Consider the following 19,172-nt stretch of genomic DNA (forward strand, 5'->3'; position numbering starts at 1 on the left):
AAGACAGACATGAAGATCCGTACTCACTCTGAACACTTAAAGCAATCATATACATGAACTACATCTACAAACCGATTTGTATACAAGATAAAACATATATATAAGAACATACCTTGGTTTTAATTCTGAGATTTACTGACATCCTTTCGTTACGTTTCCATTCTCCACACTGACATTTTCCCCGTTTCTCCACGATGATGCCATATATTCGTTAACATAAAACCAGCTCTAATTAGGCTGTTAATGAAAACATCTGGGGATTAATTAGGAGGTGGCAACACAGGTGGAGAAAGCTGGTGATTGTGTAAATATGTGGTGCTACCTGCTTAATTACAGCTGAAAAATAATTAGTCGTGTCTTGGCAATATCAACAGGCAAAATTACAGCAAGTGGAGAATTATTTATAATTTGTCTTTTCTGAATGTTGGTATTTTGCACCTTATATATATATGTATATAATTTTTTTTACTTAATGTCATGGAGAACACAGAAGAATGTAGAATGTTTTTCAAAAAATAAAAAAAGACACTTTTCTTTTGCAGTGTACAATTTAATTTATGTTATGAACAGTAACGCAATAACAAATTTCATAAATAATTACTGTGTCTAATTGTTCTTGAAATATAACTTGTGTAGCCTATACCTGGAGTACAAATAACCTTTCAAAACATCAAAACAGATTGCGTATGCTTAAATTGTGCAGTTGCCACATGACACACAGTTATAATCTAAACAAAAAGGAAAGATATTGAATGAATTTTGATTTACATTCATCTCTGTAACATCAGAATTTCTCCCCGTCATTAGATGTGTGTAAAGTAATCATGTCCCCTGGGGACAGCGGTAAAAGTTGCATTATATTTGGTCCCAAACGCAGCCAGCTGACACTAATTCTTGCATTACTATTAGTTAAACGTGGACAACACAAGTGGTTTAGGTGTTTTTAAATGACATCTAAATGCAAGCAAGAAAAAAATAGCAGGCCTATTGGATCATATTGGATCATGAATTATATTAAAACATATATTGATACAAGTCAAACTGTTTTGCCTTAAAAACAGGACAACTGTGTGTTTGAAAAGACCAATTTAAATAAATACAATTAAATATATTTTCTTCTCTTTGTTGGACGTTGGAAGCATCTACCGTCTGTCCATATCTGATAGAAAACGCATCCAAGTGTCCCGAGTTTAAAGTTATTTATGCCATTGAATTTATTTAATCCTAAACAACTACATTACAAAATACAATTTCTTATGTTCCCATGCAAAGGTGCCAGCATTGCGAACAAGAAAATCCTAGTAGACAGTGAAAACAGAAGTTTACCACGAAAACCCTAGTAAAAGATTTTAAAAATCAGAGAGGAAGATGTCCAGCGTCGTCTCATCTTCATCTCATGTCAATCACAGCGACATTAGCCAATCGTGGGTGTCTGTGAGCTCATGCATGTGGAAGAGGGTAGATAGCGCTTTCCTGTAATGCAGCATGAGCAGAAGTTGGGAAAGATGCAGCTGGCTGGCTTTCATGTGTTTCGGAAGATAGTGGGTGGGACCAAATTGGGGAGACAATACGAGGAAGAACGTCTGGTGTGACTACTAATTAATCAGCAGCTTATCTATTTGTTTAGCAACCTAGAAGAAGAAAGACCCGCTCACTTGATTTCTATTGTGGTCACAAGAACAAGGTTCATGACTCACAGGTCAATGTTCACTAAGATGAAGCTGACACATAGTGAAGTAACTACTACTGGAAGCAAATATACTTCTATTCACTTCCTGCAACCTGAATGGACTTTTTCTACCGGCCGAATTTTACTCAAGTCTCGTCCAAGTGCTGCTTTCGCTGAAAAAGCAGAAATGCATAGCTTTCAGGTGGCACCTGTATATCCATAGCTCCAGCTTCAGCTCCTGTTGATGTTGGCTCATAACTCAATAGCATTCCTCCCTGTACTAGAACCCATGTGACCGACGCAAAGCAGAAGTCAACCCTGAATATCATGGTGGCTTAGTGATTAACATGTTTGCCTTACACCTCTAGGGCTGGGGGTTCGATTCCTGCCTCCACCCTGTGTGCGTGGAGTTTGCATGTTCTCCCTGTGCTTCGGGGGTTTCCTCCAGGTACTCCAGTTTCCTCCCCCAGACCATAGACATGCGTTGTAGGTTGACTGGCATTTCTGAATGGGTGTGTGAGTGTGTGTGCGTGGATGATTATACCCTGTGATGGACTGGCACCACGTCCAGGGTGTCCCCTGCCTCGTACCCAGAGTCCCCTAGGATAGGCTCCAGGCTCCCTGCCACCCTGTGTAGGATAAGCAGTACAAAAAATGGATGGATCACAACACTTTGCTGATGATGACAATGATTTATTTATTAAACAATGACACATAATACTTTCTAACCACTTAGAAACAACTACTACTGCCAAACAAACAAATAGTACTTCCTGCTATCACTTATGTTAAAGCAGCTAGAAACTGGCATCCCCTCACCAAACTGAATTCTTTCTCTCTCTTGAAGTTCATTAAAACAAACAAACAAAAAAACAGTTTGCCATGAAAACAAGAAAGCTCAAAGCCCTCCAGCCTGAAGACTTTCCTGTGTTGAAAAACTGACACTGGAGACTCCAGAGTTCCAAAATGTTAAATAAACATCTCCTCATAGAAAGCTTCAGCAGATCAACAATTACAACAATTTCATTAATATGGAGTATCTCCCATACAAGCCGCTGTGCACTCTGTTAAACATTAAACATAGTAGAACAAGCACATTAATACATACTTGTGATTTGCCACTTTCTGACCAATCAGATTCCAGCATTCAAATACAACATGGTACAACTGAAATGAATGCACAGCATGGATTCAGGGAAGAGAGAGATATTCACTTTAATATAGTGAAGTGTTAAATGTAGGTCAATATTACATATGAATTGCATTGACATTATTCAGTCCCTCAAGATTTTGTGATTATATAATCGCAGAAATGAACGCAAAATCAAGCAAACTCTACAATATTTGGAAGCGCTTGCAATTTTTCAAAATGACTTCAGATGAACGGGTCATGTGACGTCATTACAACGCGCATTCGGTCAAAGCCGTCTTCGATTCACGTGCGTCGAACATGAGTACAGCTGAAAGGTCTCATTTACCAACAAACATCACTGCGAAAGACCGTGCAACTGCAATTACGCCAATTCAATTAGTTTTCTGCCAAAAAAAAAAAAAAGCACTAAAACACTGCAAGTTGCCTCGCGAATTTGGAGAAAAGAAAGTCAGCAAAATCAAGCATTTTTGGCCACAAACATAATAAAAAAAAACTCCTGTATGGGCTGAACTTAAGTCACTATTACATTTGAATTGCATTAACATTAATTAGTTGAGCAATTAAATATACAATTTTAAATCAGTGCAAAGTTGAAATATTTTGGTATTCAAACATGGATAATTACTGATCTAAAAGTCTGAGGTTATAAAACTGAGTCCAGTCAAAGCAATGACCTGAGCTTTTGCATGATCTTGGCCTTGTTTGAAAGCCCAGGAATCAGAAATAACTAATTACACAAATAGGAAACTTATCTAGATCTGGAAAACAGGTTTAAAAAAAAAAAAGACATGAAATTAAACATCAATCCTATGACGTTTTAGTGATTTTGTCATGGATCTGTCTTAAATGTTCAGAACTGGCTGGCGGTCCATTAGCTGAGCTCACGAACCCGGGATACACATTATAAAACTCTGGTACTGCACACACAGCACTCGGCGTCACGTTGCCTGGAGATTGAACCAGAGGAACCAGTTTAGCGTGAGCATAGTCAATCTCAAATCCCTCAAATATGACCCCCACTCCCCATGCTCCCAGCGCGTCTTCCAAGAGCCTCGCCACCTTCCGGGTTGCCAGCAACAGGTCTGTATAATCCCCGTCCTCTAGGCGGAGGATGTCACTGGTGAGCGGTTTGCGTGGAATCACCACCGTGAGCCCTGGAGTGTTGGGGAATGGTGTGAGAAAGGCAACATGGCCTTCGTCCTCCCAGACCCTCCACTGCTTCTCCTCTCCTCGAACGATACGAGAAAATAACCCTGGGTGTGACGGTTCTCCGAGAAACGTGTAATTAAAAGGGGAATCCGGAGAAGTTAGCTTTGCCCGAATCCTCTCCTGAATGGCTTCCAGGTTAAGATCAGTCCACCGTGGACCGCTTTTGGAAGTTATGTAGCCGGGATCGTGAGGCTGAAAGTCTTCCTCAGGAGCGAGATGTGGCCTCCACGTGTCCTCCAAGCCATGAAGAGGAAGAAGCAGCAGGTTTGCAGGTGTACCGTCGTCACAATCGGGTCTGTGGACAACAGCGCAGCGCTGGACGCCGAGGCGCTTGCAGAGGAGATCTCCGACTGCCCGTGCTCCCAGGAGAAGGCTCAGGAACGAGGACTGCGGTAAGCGGAAAAGACTGCTTGGGGTTTTAGGTGCATTGTGGGTCACAATAGTAGCCCCTGGTGTCCATGGAGAAGGATGCAGGTACGCTTCTACTGGTCCAGATTTCCAAATCACATGATTCTCTGCGCAGGACATGCTGGATGATGTTCTGCTTTCGGAAAATAAATAACAAACTAAATAAACAAACAAACAAACAAATAAATAAATAAATAAATACATCATAGAATTATTATGTATTTATAAAAATGTATTCATTTATTTACTTAATTTAGAAAGGAGCAGGCTTTAAGCAAAAGTAAATTATTGTAATTGTGGAAGTAAGGAGGTATTTATTTGTTTGTTTTTTGTTTGTTTGTTTACAATGGTGTCACTCTTGGACCACAGTTGTAACATATAAATGCACACTTTTTAAAAAAAAATCACTTAATTAATGGAAAACTACTACAAAAAATACTGAGCTAATACTAAACATATCTGTTTATAAATATGGATTCTGTGAAGTAGCATGAAATACTGAAATAACAATGAAAATAACAACCTGTTAAATCCATAAATAGTATAACAGAAAGAAACAGAAATATATCCAGTTATCTCTTATTTGAGTCATTTTTGACATGATGTTTGTTTTTTGTTTTTTAATAACATAGCCTACCTCCGTAAAACACTGCTAAGTATGATACACCAAATCGCTGAACTTTTAATCGGACTTCTTAAGACGAAAGTCTTCATTGAAAAGTGAATCCGGTTCCAATGATGCAACTTTACTCCGCTGCAGCTTGTGTTCAATCCCATACAACTCCCTCTTCATTATCTAGAGCACTAGGTTAGAGTGCATAATGACATTCCAATCAATAACATATATAGTATGTATGTGTAGCAACTAATCAGGCGATGGAAACACAGCCTTTCCTCTTCTTTGATGAGTCTTTTTACCCGGATGTTTGCCAAAGAGAAACCAACAGCGCCCTCAGTTGTTTTGGAGGATAAAAAAATCTGCACGTGGCAGAAAAAAGTAGAGAAATTACACTTTAAATATTATTCAGTTAAAGTGGGCGTGGTTTGGCAAAAGTATACTTGAGTGAAGATTAAGTAGTGTCCGTACTTATACGTACTCGAATATTTTAAAAGAAAAGTTGAATTATTTAACCTGTCATGGTCAGGACGTGTTTATTTATATGTTTGTTTCTGTGTTTCTATGGTTTTGTTTATTTGCGCGTTTGCTTATTTTTTTAATGTGTATTTACTTTATTTATATATATATTTATTTATTTATTCATTCATTTTTTGTTTGTTTGTACGTTTCTTTGGTTTTATTTATCTATTTATTTATTTGCTTGCTTATTTGTTTACGTGTCCTTGCTTTATTTACTTATTTGTTCAGTTGCTTGTTTGCGTTTCCATGGTTTTATTTGTTTGTTTGTTTATGTCTTTGTTTTATTTATTCATTTATTATTTAAATGATCTCACACTTGCAGATGGTAACTATCAGCAAGACTTAAAATGTATTACAATTTTAAAAGATGTTAGGATTAAGGTTTAAGCTTAGCGTTTACGACATCACACCATATCTAACCCTTGTTTAAATTTGTGTCCCCTTTTTTTTTATCAGGTTCTTTATTTTATTTATTTAATTTTTTAAGTTATTGTAATTTATGAAGAGCAAGTGCGACTGATATGCAGTCTTTATATGAACATGATTAAGAATGGATTTGTTTATTTGAACCTATGACTGTAGTTAATAACTAACGTTTAGAGAAATAAAATAGAATAAAGTTGGAAATGTAACTGAGTAAGAATACAAATTTCTTATCATCAGATGAAGTACTAGTCCTCTAAAATGACGCTGTTTATGTGTTATGCGCTAGAGGGCGCCAGACGTCTCTAATAAACGCACCAAATTCGTCTGAATTACTCCGGAAGATAGCTTGTGTTCTATGGTTGCTACGGTGAGATGAATGACATCTGAACTGTCCAATCAGTGAGCAGCTAGTACGCGAGAGAAAATAGGACGGACTGACTGGAACCTGAAACGTCATGGAAGAAGGAAATGAAACCCGGCGAGTTTAACAAGTTTAACGCTGGGGATATAACGTGATGTTGTATCTGTTAACGTTAAATCGGAGTTTTCCATTAAGTAAATCGACCTAGCTGTTTACAGGTAGTAAATATCGATCATTCTCGCAATATTAGCTCATTTGTGAAGTTCCTTGTAACTCGTGGGTGTCACTGACGTCAGTTGTATTAGTTTGGAGTTTCCTGGTTGATAAAACCGGTGTAATCCGGTTTGAGCCGGTCCGCGCATGCAGTATCTGTGTCTCACACCCAGTATAATAATCCCTCAGGAGCAACGGATCTGCTGAACATTAAACCTCTCTACAGAGTTAGAAGAGAAATAGATAGTCTTGTGCCTTCTAATTATGTTGGTCTTTTCCCTCCTACAGTTGTGTCCACAAAACTCAGAATAACATTAAGTTATACACATAATTACACAGTCATTGACGGTTTATTGGGTACACCCATGCACTTTGTAGGTGTAGGCTACTATTCACTGGGAGCGGTGCTGGTATGTGGTGCTGGTATGTGGTGTGGGGGAAGAAAAACTAAATGTGGTTTTCTTGGTGATGTATGAGACACATCTTCTTGGTGGACAATGGGACATGTCTCTTTTTCGGTGAACAATTTGTCCTATCAGTTCTCTCGCTCTTCAACAGACTTCAGATTCTGACTATAGTGTTCATGTTGGTTGGATAATTTTTGGTTGGCTTTCTGAGTTTCTCAACCCTGTTTTGCAAGATACACCAAATGGCCAAATGTTTGCGGACACATGACCGTCATACCCATATGTGGTTCTTCCTCAAACTGTTGCCACGAAGTTGGAAGCACACAATTGTATAGGATGTCTTTGCATGCTGTAGCATTACAATTTCCCCTCACTGGAACCTGTTCCAGCATGACAGTACCCCTGTGCACAAAGCAAGCTCCATGAAGACATGGTGTGGTATTGTTGGAGTGGAAGAACTTATTTGGCCTGCACAGAGCTCTGATCTCATCCCTGTTGAACACCTTTGGGATGAACTGGACTGTACCCCAGGCCTGGCCTCACTAATGCTCTTGTGGCTGAAGGGGCATGCTCCACAGAAGAGTGGAGGTTATTGTAAGAGCAAATAGAAACTAAATCTGGAACAGGATGTTCAAAAAGCACATATGGGTGTTATGATAATGTGTCCCAAAACTTTTGGGCATACGAGACATGAGCAAGCCAGTAGATGCAATTAGAGTAAACAGTAAAACAATAAATAAATAAATGACCAAGTATAATAGTTTTGTTTCATTTGTTTAACTGGGTTTTCTTTGTCTATTTTTAGGATTTGTGTGAAAACCTGATGATGTTTAGATCATATTATACAGATATATAGAAAATTCTAAAGGGTTCACAAACTTTCAAGCACCACTGTAGATATAAATACCAGGAAATAAAAGTTGAAATTCATATTCATCTTTTGATCTCAAATCCAAATGTCTTCAGTCTACAGCAAAAACAAATGAATTGACCTTGCTGTTCCAATATTTTCAGAGACTGTATAAATAAATAATAAAGAAATACTTATATATACGGTATCTCACAAAACTGAGTACACCTTTCCCATTTTTGTAAATATTTGATTATACCCTTTCATGTGACAACGCTGAAGAAATGACACTTTGCTACAATGTAAAGTAGTGAGTGTACAGCTCGTGTAACAGTGTAAATTTGCTGTCCCCTCAAAATAACTCAACACACAGCCATTAATGTCTAAACCGCTGGCAACAAAAGTGAGTACACCCCTAAGGGAAAATGTCCAAATTGGGCCCAATTAGCCATTTTCCCTCCCCAGTGTCATGTGACTTGTTAGTGTTACAAGGTCTGAGGTGTGAATGGGGAGCAGGCGTGTTAAATTTGGTGTCATCGCTCTCACTCCCTCATACTGGTCACTGGAAGTTCAACATGGCACCTCATGGCAAAGAACTCTCTGAGGATCTGAAAAAAAATAATTGTTGCTCTACATAAAGATGGCCTAGGCTATAAGAAGATTGCCAAGACCCTGACATTGAGCTGCAGCACGGTGGCCAAGACCATACAGCGGTTTAACAGGACAGGTTCCACTCAGAACAGGCCTCGCCATGGTCCACCAAAGAAGTTGAGTGCATGTGCTCAGCGTCATATCCAGAGGTTGTCTTTGGGAAATAGACGTATGAGTGCTGCCAGCATTGCTGCAGAGGTTGAAGGGGTGGGGGGTCAGCCTGTCAGTGCTCAGACCATACGCCGCACACTGCATCAAATTGGTCTGCATGGCTGTCGTCCCAGAAGGAAGCCTCTTCTATAGATGATGCACAAGAAAGCCCGCAAACAGTTTGCTGAAGACAAGCAGACGAAGGACATGGATTACTGGAACCATGTCCTGTGGTCTGATGAGACCAAGATAAACTTATTTGGTTCAGATGGTGTCAAGCATGTGTGGCAGCAACCAGGTGAGGAGTACAAAGATTGAGGGAACCATGAATGCCAACATGTACTGTGACACACTGAAGCAGAGCATGATCCCCTCCCTTCGGAGACTGGGCCACAGGGCAGTATTCCAGCATGATAACGACCCCAAAAACATCTCCAAGATGACCATTGCCTTACTAAAGAAGCTGAGGGTGAAGGAGATGGACTAAACCCTACTGAGCATCTGTGGGGCATCCTCAAATGGGAGGTGGAGGAGCAAAAGGTCTCTAACATCCACCAGCTCCGTGATGTGGTCATGGAGGAGTGGAAGAGGACTCCAGTGGTGACCTGTGAAGCTCTGGTGAACTCCATGCCAAAGAGGGTTAAGGCAGTGCTGGAAAATAATGGTGGCCACACAAGATATTGACACTTTGGCCCAATTTGGACATTTTCACTTAGGGGTGTATTCACTTTTGTTGCCAGCGGTTTAGACATTAATGGCTGTGTGTTGAGTTATTTTGAGGGGACAGAAATGTGAGGGGTGTACTCACTTTTGTGAGATACTGTGTGTGTGTGTGTGTGTGTGTGTGTGTGTGTATATATATATATATATATATATATATATATATATATATATATATATATATATATATATATATAAAGGAGTAAGTATTTATTTGCATCCTTTATTTATTAAGGAAAATTATCCAATATCACATATCAGTGAGTGGCAAAAGTACATGAACCATCAATAAATATCTTCAATAAATCAATATCATCAATAAATAAGTGATCAAGTATAATATTTTTGTCTCATTTGTTTAACTGGGTTCTCTTTATCTACTTTTAAGACTTTAAAATCTGATGTTGTTTTAGGTCATATTTATGCAGATATATAGAAAATTCTAAAGGGTTCACAAATTTTTCACCACCACTGGAGGTGTTAAATTACATTTTCTATGAACCTGCCCAATTTGTAGGCAAGCAAAAATATTGGGACATGTGACTGACAGGCGTTTCCTTTAGAGTTATTGTTTAAACAATAAATACCTCTGAACATCTACTATTGGTTTTAGCCTTCAGTTTCTGTGCTCTGAAATGTATCTTACAAGCCTTTGGTTTTGTAACAGATTTGCTGATTAAAATGTCCCTGAAGAATGACAGGGACTTTTATCATTCCCAGCTGTCCCTCTGCTTCCTCTTGATGCTTTTGGGGGTCAAATTTCAAAGAGGCACATCTTTGTTTAGTGTGCAATGTTCCTGGTTCCACAGAGGTAATTACGAGTCCGTGCAGTCAAAGCTGTTTTAAGGGCTAAATATAATCCTCCTCCTACAGTCGTCAAAGACCTCTTTTCTCTTCACCACTAGCTATAACAAGCATTCTCTTGCCTACTGGTGTGCTGTTTAATTCTTTTTCTAATTCTGTCGTAAACATAGGCAATGCCATGAAAGAGCCAAATGATCTAACCTATGTAAGCAGGGCCTGGTGTGGAAGTGGGGAATATGCAACATTATTATGCTAAGTCTAAACATCTTGAGCACTTGTGAACCAAATGGATGCCATGAACTCCATAAACTGAATTTACCATGTCGAGGCAGACATGTTGGATCCAATCTGTGCTCCACGTTAAAGAAAGCATTAACCACTTGTGAGTCAAGTTGGACAAGTACTTGTATCTCAAACAAATCCAGTAAAACTAGTAAGTTCACGATCCACATTCATACTGAAACCACTAATTATTCAGCTTGTTGCAGCAAAAAGGTTTTGTGCTGTCACAGTATAAATAATTTTATATCAAATTAAAACATGAGACTTTGACTCAAAAATGTGAAAGGAATAGTTAATGGAAAACAGATAATATACAAATTACAAGAGCACATTGAGAATATTAAAAATAGACATTACTTTTTTTTGGTGTTGGATTCCTAGTAAGATTTGTTGACTACCGCTAAATGTACACCTCATGGGGTTGTGCATGTTCATCAAAACAGATCCCAGTGCACTGCACTCACACCCATGCATGCATATAAAAGAAATTGTTGAGCATAGGGGACATTCTTGTCCCAACTGTGTAACCAAATATAAAACTTGTTCTAAGGTTTATATTTAACCAGCACAATGTGGAATAGGACTATAGTAATTAGTACACACCAAAAAAAGTATTTGCTACATGTAGACACTCTTCCACAGTTCACCCAGCTGGATTTTCAACCATTAGACACAAACCCTCTCTGCTTTCAAACTAGATTATGGAATCCCCATTTCTTCAAAACACACCCTTGTGTGGTTTGAGCAATAGACAGCAACTGGTATTCAAGTTCCTCATTCTGTTCCCCTATATGGCATTTGCATGCAACATCTTAAGCTGGCAATTCACCAGCTGGAACAAGTCATGCAAACTAGCATCCGGGTTTCATGCCCTAGACTTAAAACTCCCACTCACTTCGGTGGAAGATTACATCTCTGGAAAATAAGTACAAACCACAATCAAGGTTTGAAGCTTTATTAGAAAACAAGAAATAGTACAATAGCATACTACACCATAGACACACCAAACACCAGTTTTAAATAAAGCCGAGTAGTGATGCTGAAGCTATATACATGCAACGAGCGCAATATTCAGTGTAACAAAAATATCCACTGTGATATGAGGCCCCTTTCTGGACAATGACGTTAAGAGACAAGAAGGTTAAAGATAGGAAGTGACTGGGCTTTAGGTGCGTAGAGTGCACGATCTACTTTTAACTACTTTCAAGTATTACATGTTTTAACTACTCAATGATATCCTGTGAACATACATGAATTGTGAGTGCGTGGGGAAACTAGCACAGCTACTCCTACTGAATCTTCCTGTGCCTTTCTTATAAAATTGTGACAATCACACAGACCGCTCCTTCTCATGAAGAATTGGTCTTGGATTTTTTTCGGTTCTTTGCTGACCGGACTTCCTCAAGAAGATCCTTTAGGTACTGGATCTCCCGGCTGATCGAGTCTGCCTTCTCTGCGAGCGCATTGTTTCTCTTCTCCAGCTCCATACACTCTGCATTCAAGGTCTCCTGCTCCACCCGTTTCTTCTGCCTGTACCGGGTAGCTGCCGTCTTATTCTGCTCCATTTTCTTCAATTTCTTGTCTACCGGTTTGGTCTTTCCCGATACAGTCTTTACCTTACCAGTAACATCTATAACTGCATCAGGGTCAGGTTTAGAGTAAGGTTTGGTTCTGCAGGTACCAGCAGGTTTGGGAGATGGAACAGGACTCTCTATGTGAGGAGGAGAACTAGATACAGATTCAACACCACTGTCTGATTGGTCTGAGGAATAGCTGGAAATGCTGGGCTCTTCTTTGGTAGTGAGAACTACCACTATGTGGGCAGGAGAGAGGGAGAGCACGATACTGGGGGTCTGGCTGTCAGCACTGGCCTTGGGTACTGTTTTCTCCAGCTCTGAAATGGAGATGTCCACTTCACTGCCCAACTCTAATGTGAATGCAGAAGATGGAGGAGCAGGAGATGGAGGAGCAGGAGATGGAGGAGCAGGAGATGGAGGAGCAGGAGATGGAGGAGCAGGAGATGGAGAGACAGGCTCAGATTTGATCTCAACAGAAACAAGCTCAGGGTGGAGCTCTGACTCGATTGGTAGATCTAGAGGGAAAGAAGGCAGGTTAAGCACTTCCAGAACAGGTGTGGGTGCTGATGGGAACGGGAGTGGAGCCAGGTCCAGATCCATTTGGGACTCCAAGGATGCCAGCAGCTCCTCTGGAGAGCTGGGAGCCTCATCCAAATCGCAGGACCCGATGAGTGAGTCCAGGTCAAAATCACTGAGGTCGATCTTCTCAGTCATCCAGTCCATGCCTGAAAATGCATCCCCTGTAACAGTAAAAGATAAGGTCACTACCCTTCCATTTCAACAGACAGTGTTGTGATGTAATGCCAAGTGGCCTTACTGTTCATCTTAAATTGTCTCTCAATTTCATTTATATTTTATATATTTAATAAATAAATAAATAGATAAATAAATAAATAGTTAGTTAGTTAACTATTAGTGCACTTTAGTTTGAATGTTTTCACCTTCTCTCTGGTCTGCCCCAGTGTGAGCATTGATCTGCTCAGTGGCAGACAGCCAGGGGAGCGGCACATCACACCCGCCTTTACATCCTAGAGGATCGGGGGCTGAGGGGGAAGAAAACGGGGAGGAAGAGTAAGAATCAGAATATGAAGAGAAGGAGAGGGGCGATGAAGACCCCTCGGATAGAGCTCTCTCTTCATCTTCGTCCAGAAGGGGCCCAAAGGTGTCAGCCATCAGAATCGAGGACCCCAACAACAGGGTCCCCATGTCTTCCACGCACATCTTCGAGCTCAGAGTCATGGTGCCTGGTCAGAGACAGACTCAAAAACAACAGGGGTTCTGATGACGAGTCAAGAAGGGTTGATATGCTGTCAAATGCAGCAGTGCTGAGGTTGGTTGCCTCGAGGGACCTGAGAAGATAAATAAAAAAAAAAATCATAAAAGGGTAAGTTTTATCCAAATAAAGAACCCAAGACAAATAAAAAAAATACATCCTGTATATAAAAAAACAAATGTATTTCTTGTGTAGGCAAAATGAGAACTATGTTGAAGTAGGAAGTGGAACTAGGGACTGAAGTTTCCCCACATGTAAACTACACAAAATGGTGGACTGGCATTAATTAAATATGTTTAATCAGTTCAATAATGTCTGGGGTACGTGACTGAAATTGAATGTCACTTCTAAAAGTTGAAAGTGTAACATTTAGGTTCCTGTAGGACAAAGCACGTTGTTTACTATTCAGTAACATTAATCAAGGCGGTTCTTAACCCTAAATCATAGAGGCAAATACTTAGAAAACTGCCTGCCATGGCAGGAAATCCCCGCCCTTGGAGTATTGCAATTTCTTAATATGGTCACGAACAGCCGGTGGCCCCGCCTTCACTTCCGCTTGGCGGTAGGGGTGTCCTTGGCGCTAGCGCCATTTTCATAACAAAAGCACCCGCTGTCATTAGTTGTAAAGCGTGCGCCATTTTGAATGTGCCACGTTGCCTCGTCGACGAAAACAATGGAAAACTTAACATGGCTGTTTATTCAACAGCATGTTTTATAATAGTATTTCGGTGACTATATCAAACTTCATTGATAATTTGCTAAACTGGTTAGTCAACCAAATATAATCGATTAATAATTAATCCGGAAACGGGGTGGCGAACATGGCTAACTTTAGCGTCCTCGCTGACTAGCCCGGGCTCTATTTATTTGCATCTTTTTTTTTTTTTTAAAATAGGATATTGACTTTCAAATTAGTGTTTTTGTTTTGAGAAAGTGAAATTTTTTTCAACAAAAAAACGATAGACAGCTAGTTAAATATATTTAACATAGCCGCGTGATAACATGTGGTTAAACTTCCGCCATATTGATGCGCTAGTTATCTTATATAAAAACCATTCTCTTTACACAATTCACGAAATTATACTTACGCCATTTTGGTAAATAGAGCCAGTGCAAAACGCCGTTGCACTGTAGGTGTTGCCGCTGCGAGTTTTCCGCTGCAAGCCGCTACAATGCCATTTTGAGCAGGTAGTCGTGTGCCCAAAACGGTATAACACTTCTGTGACGTGAGTGAAAGAAACAGCGCGACGGCGTCACATAACATTATATACTGACGTTCAACACCCCGGCGATAACCTTATCCTGTCGCGACATATCCGTATCACTCCGCGCGCATTCGCTCTCATTCGATTGGCTTCTGTGAGTCATCAGGGTGTGGTCTGTTGTGCAAAAAAGTAGTTCCACAAACAGTCTCCACAAGGAAAGTGCTACAGCAGGTCACGTGAACGAAATCCGGCATTTTAAGGTCATGATGGAAATAGGACACGAAGACGTAGCGCTTAAACGCTATTTATATGTGACTGGTTTGTGATAATCAATTATTTGATTAGAGTTTTTCGTGTATCACTGAAATATTTAAGATAAGACACTTAATTTAATGTGATTTAATGTGAGGACACTGAACACAAAGGGCATACACACACACACACACATATATATATATATATATATATATATATATATATATATATATATATATATATATATATATATATTTATTTGTGTGTGTGTGTGTAAAATATTTGTTTTTAACCATTTTAACACTTTAAGACAGTTTTTTCAATCCATTCACCTTCTTGGCCTCAACAACATGGAGCAATATAGAGTTATACAGTAAACAGTACAATGCTGCCCTCTAGATACTTTCAGTAACATAACAGCAACATTATTGTCCATAACCGTCCAAAATCTCCACAAAATGTATTAGTCTAGCTAAGTATTTATTATTATTATTATTATTATTATTATTATTATTATTATTATTGCTGATGCTGATTTTTGTTCTGATTAGAGAATGAACTCTTCCAACAACAGGTCCTAGCCTATATGAATAATATCACTCAGTACAGCTAAAAGCCTAAACCTGATTTTGCACCAATATTGCACCAATTTTTTTTGGCAGAACTACTTCATTCAGTAACTGCATTATCCTGATAACGGTCGCAGTGGATCTGGAGTCTATCCCAGGAACACTGCACATGAGGCCGAAATTCACCCAGGTCACGAACCCATTACAGGGGAGCAAAATGGAGTAGTAATTATTTTAGTGACTATTTCATGGCATTCATAGTATTCCATAGATGTCTCTGCCTGCAGTATCACCACAGGTTTTTAATATATGTGTGATTTAATAGGGGGTTATAAATACTTATATAAATTATATATTATACTGTATGTGTTGTGACTTTTTCAGGGATTTACTAATTGTGCTCCACCCTACACATCAAATATGTGTGGAAATACTTGTAAAATGGAAAATACTTGAGTACTTGTACTTTGTACCTATATAATTATTATGTTAGGGTATTTATAGTTTACTTGAGTGTTATTGGAATTGAATACATGTAATCTTACTGTAAGTACCCCAAAATACTTTTCACCCCTTATATTTTATTTAGACCTTCAAATAATAATAATTAGAGATGCACCGATAACCGATTATTCAGAGTGATATCGGCCGATACCGATAGTTCTGCCTTTTATGCCTCCTTTTAAATGAATAATAATTAATTCCACAATTCTGAAGGAAATGCAAATGAAAACTTTATTCTCTAAATTTCAACAAGCTGTTTCACAGTAACTGGTCTCATCAACAGAAAACACATTACTCTAATTAACATTAACACATGAACTAAATTCTGAAGATTAAAGTAAGATTTCTGAACTTATTGAATGTTATTAATCCATATTAACATTGACTGAATTCTAAAAATCCTCCTGTTAGTCTACTTCTTCACTGACATTACTTACAACATTAACTGGATATGAAATATACTACTCTACAAATATATTTTTCTGTGCAATATATATATATATATATATATATATATATATATATATATATATATATATATATATATATATATATATATATATAATTTTTTTTTTTTCTTGCCTCATCTTCATTTAAATGTTTCAACGGTGTACTGGTGCTTTAATTCAGCGCGAGTAGTACGAGCAGCGCAGCAAAAAAAAACAATTTTGACTCGACGCCGAAACTCCCCCTTCACTGCTGCAGCATCCAGTGTAAAATTTTAGCTGTGCAGAGCTTAAAGAGTTTACAAACTGCAGTTTTGTCGTCATTCCACACAAGAGACATCATCTTTACACACAGCATGAAATAGATGTGTTTTCCTGCCCTCTTTTGATTGATACGACATAATTGGCCCTGATTATCGGATGTTTTTAAACTATCGGCCGACGGCGTGAAAAATTTACTTTATCGGTCAATACTGATTATCGGCCAATACATCGGTGCATCTCTAATAATAATAATAATAACAACAACAACAACAATAATCATAATAATTATTATGATTATTGTTATTATTATTATTATTATTATTATTATTATTATACCTAGTATAGGTAAATGACTAGGTATAATAATAATAATAACAACAACAATCATAATAATTATTATGATTATTATGATTATTGTTATTATTATTATTATTATTATTATTATTATTATTATTATTATTATACCTAGTCATTTAAATAGTGGGAAGTTTGCATTCATAATAATAATTATATATAAGAGACTAAGAATAAGTAGAAAACTTACAAACACAATACTTGCCTACACACCTTTGGTGATTGGCCCCTAAATATACACAGTATATAATCTACAAATGACCGAACAATAATAATCTAGAAACAACCCAAATATCCAACACTGTATATTCATAAATCGTGTTCTACATGTCTTCAGATCCCACCACTGTTTTAAATATCAACAGATCATCAAGGCTGGTCTGCATCTGTGGATTTGCTTGATAAATTTGGTTTCTGAGCCCTTCTTCAGTTGTTTGGAGCTGTGGTTGTCAAACTTTTTCAGTGTGAGGCCCTCCTTGTGTAGGGTGTATCCCTTTGTGGTCCCCTAGAGTCGTCAAATTTTCACAATTTTGTTTTTTTTTTTCTTCACGCTTCTGTATTAACTTTCTTAGCTAAGAGACCCTATCTAAAAAATATCCATTTTATCTAGTCTTAGGTTTTATCACCATGTGGCTAATAGTACACTAGTATATCAACGGATGTCTCTGTTTGGTGTGTGTCTTAGTGTGCTGTGTATAATTTATTAATTTATTAATATTTCAAATTTTTATGTACATCATAGTTCAAAGGTTGACAATCCTGACTTAAATAAAGGTAAAATCAATTTTAAAAAAGTTCTAGAATTTCTATACTGCCCCCTGGCACCATCTGGCGGCCCCCAGTTTGAAAACCACTGGTTTGGAGTCTTCTTTGCTGAAGTACATGTCCAAGCTCAGTGCGAAGCCTTAGATCAGACCTGAGGATTTGCTGACTGCTCCAATCGCTCCTACGCTGTCTCCAAAATTATGTGTTACTCTAGCCATCTTCACTGCTTTCCAATCCAATAATTTGGAAAGATCATATTTCCTCAAACTCTCTATGTGCTGATAAATTTTACACATCTCTCAATTTCTTCTATCTGTATAGAGTGATCTTTCAGGATTGTCTCCACCTTCTTCCTGTCCATATTGGTGTGGACTTTGTTGGTGATGGCAGTTGATATATATATAAAAATATTTAAAAGATTATATATATATATATATATATATATATATATATATATATATATATATATATATATATATATATAATCTTTTAAATATTTTTATATATATATCAACTGCCATCACCAACAAATTATATATATATATATATATATATATATATATTGTTTCTAGATTATTATTGTTCGGTCATTTGTAGATTATATACTGTGTATATTTAGGGGCCAATCACCAAAGGTGTGTAGGCAAGTATTGTGTTTGAAAGTCCATATTGGTGTGTCCATATTGGTGTGGACTTTGTTGGTGATGGCAGTTGATATATATATAAAAATATTTAAAAGATTATATATATATATATATATATATATATATATATATATATATATATATATATATATATATATATATAATCTTTTAAATATTTTTTAAAAGGCGAACACCAACTGTTCGCCTCCTGATGGACATGGGAGTAACTGGAGCAAACCAGAGGAAAGGCCCTGAAAGACCTGGTCGAAGATCCTGAGAAATGCAGCTTTTGGCTGGATAAAGGAAAAGTGTTGGGGTAATAACATTTAACCCAAGGACTAGTTTCAGGAGATGTTCTGGGGTTAAAGGAACAAAACTTTGTTGCGTGGTGGTATCTGGCTGACCCACCTGCAGCTGACCTATGCCAAATGGAATCAGTGGTACTGAGCATGCATTAATGGGGCTTGTCACAGCTTTAATCACTGAGAATGTATGCATGGCTCTGATTGTGTTAGGCAAGCATGCCTGAGTGTATTAGGTGCAACAGGAGGAAACCATACAGAAACTATAGCACTGAGCATGCATTAACGGTTCCAGTGGGGCTTGCTACAGCCTTATTCACTGGAGAGGCCTGTATAGTTTGGTTGTGTTAGGCATGATGGCAAGGCTGAAGGAAAAGCGATAATCCTATGGGCACTGGATTTGCTGCAACAGCCAGTAATGCCATAGCAGGTCAACATCTACCTGTGTAATCAATGAGCATTACCTATAGCTTGTAGCTGCATTTACATGGCTATATTTAACAGAAAAATGATGTTTGAAAGTGACATCTTAAGTTTAATACAGAGATTTCATACTAGAAAATATCAAAAGAT

The 19,172-nt window shown here is 38.2% G+C and overlaps 2 protein-coding genes across 4 annotated transcripts; both read right to left on the reverse strand.

Moving 5' to 3' along the window:
- Positions 1-2,859: 2,859 nt before the first annotated feature.
- LOC108272936 (uncharacterized) lies at positions 2,860-5,331 on the reverse strand. 3 transcript variants are annotated; one of them, XM_017481816.3, is made up of 2 exons: positions 5,077-5,331; positions 2,860-4,597 (listed from the first exon to the last, which is right to left on the reverse strand). In XM_017481816.3, exon 2 carries the CDS (start codon positions 4,557-4,559, stop codon positions 3,630-3,632), a length of 930 nt encoding a protein of 309 aa, XP_017337305.1. In that variant the 5' UTR covers positions 4,560-4,597; positions 5,077-5,331; the 3' UTR covers positions 2,860-3,629. The 3 variants fall into 3 exon arrangements, with proteins under 3 accessions (XP_017337305.1, XP_017337302.1, XP_017337303.1); XM_017481813.3 differs by having other exon boundaries at positions 2,860-4,575; positions 5,077-5,305; XM_017481814.3 differs by having other exon boundaries at positions 2,860-4,572; positions 5,077-5,303.
- Positions 5,332-11,380: 6,049 nt separating this feature from the next.
- Positions 11,381-14,542, reverse strand: atf4a (activating transcription factor 4a). The gene is made up of 3 exons (XM_017482287.3): positions 14,380-14,542; positions 12,960-13,367; positions 11,381-12,758 (listed from the first exon to the last, which is right to left on the reverse strand). The coding sequence occupies exons 2-3, from the start codon at positions 13,255-13,257 to the stop codon at positions 11,791-11,793; spliced, it is 1,266 nt and encodes a 421-aa protein (XP_017337776.1). The 5' UTR covers positions 13,258-13,367; positions 14,380-14,542; the 3' UTR covers positions 11,381-11,790.
- Between the last annotated feature and the right edge of the window lie 4,630 nt (positions 14,543-19,172).

This window comes from Ictalurus punctatus, chromosome 12, assembly GCF_001660625.3.
Source record: "Ictalurus punctatus breed USDA103 chromosome 12, Coco_2.0, whole genome shotgun sequence".
NCBI lineage: Eukaryota > Metazoa > Chordata > Actinopteri > Siluriformes > Ictaluridae > Ictalurus > Ictalurus punctatus.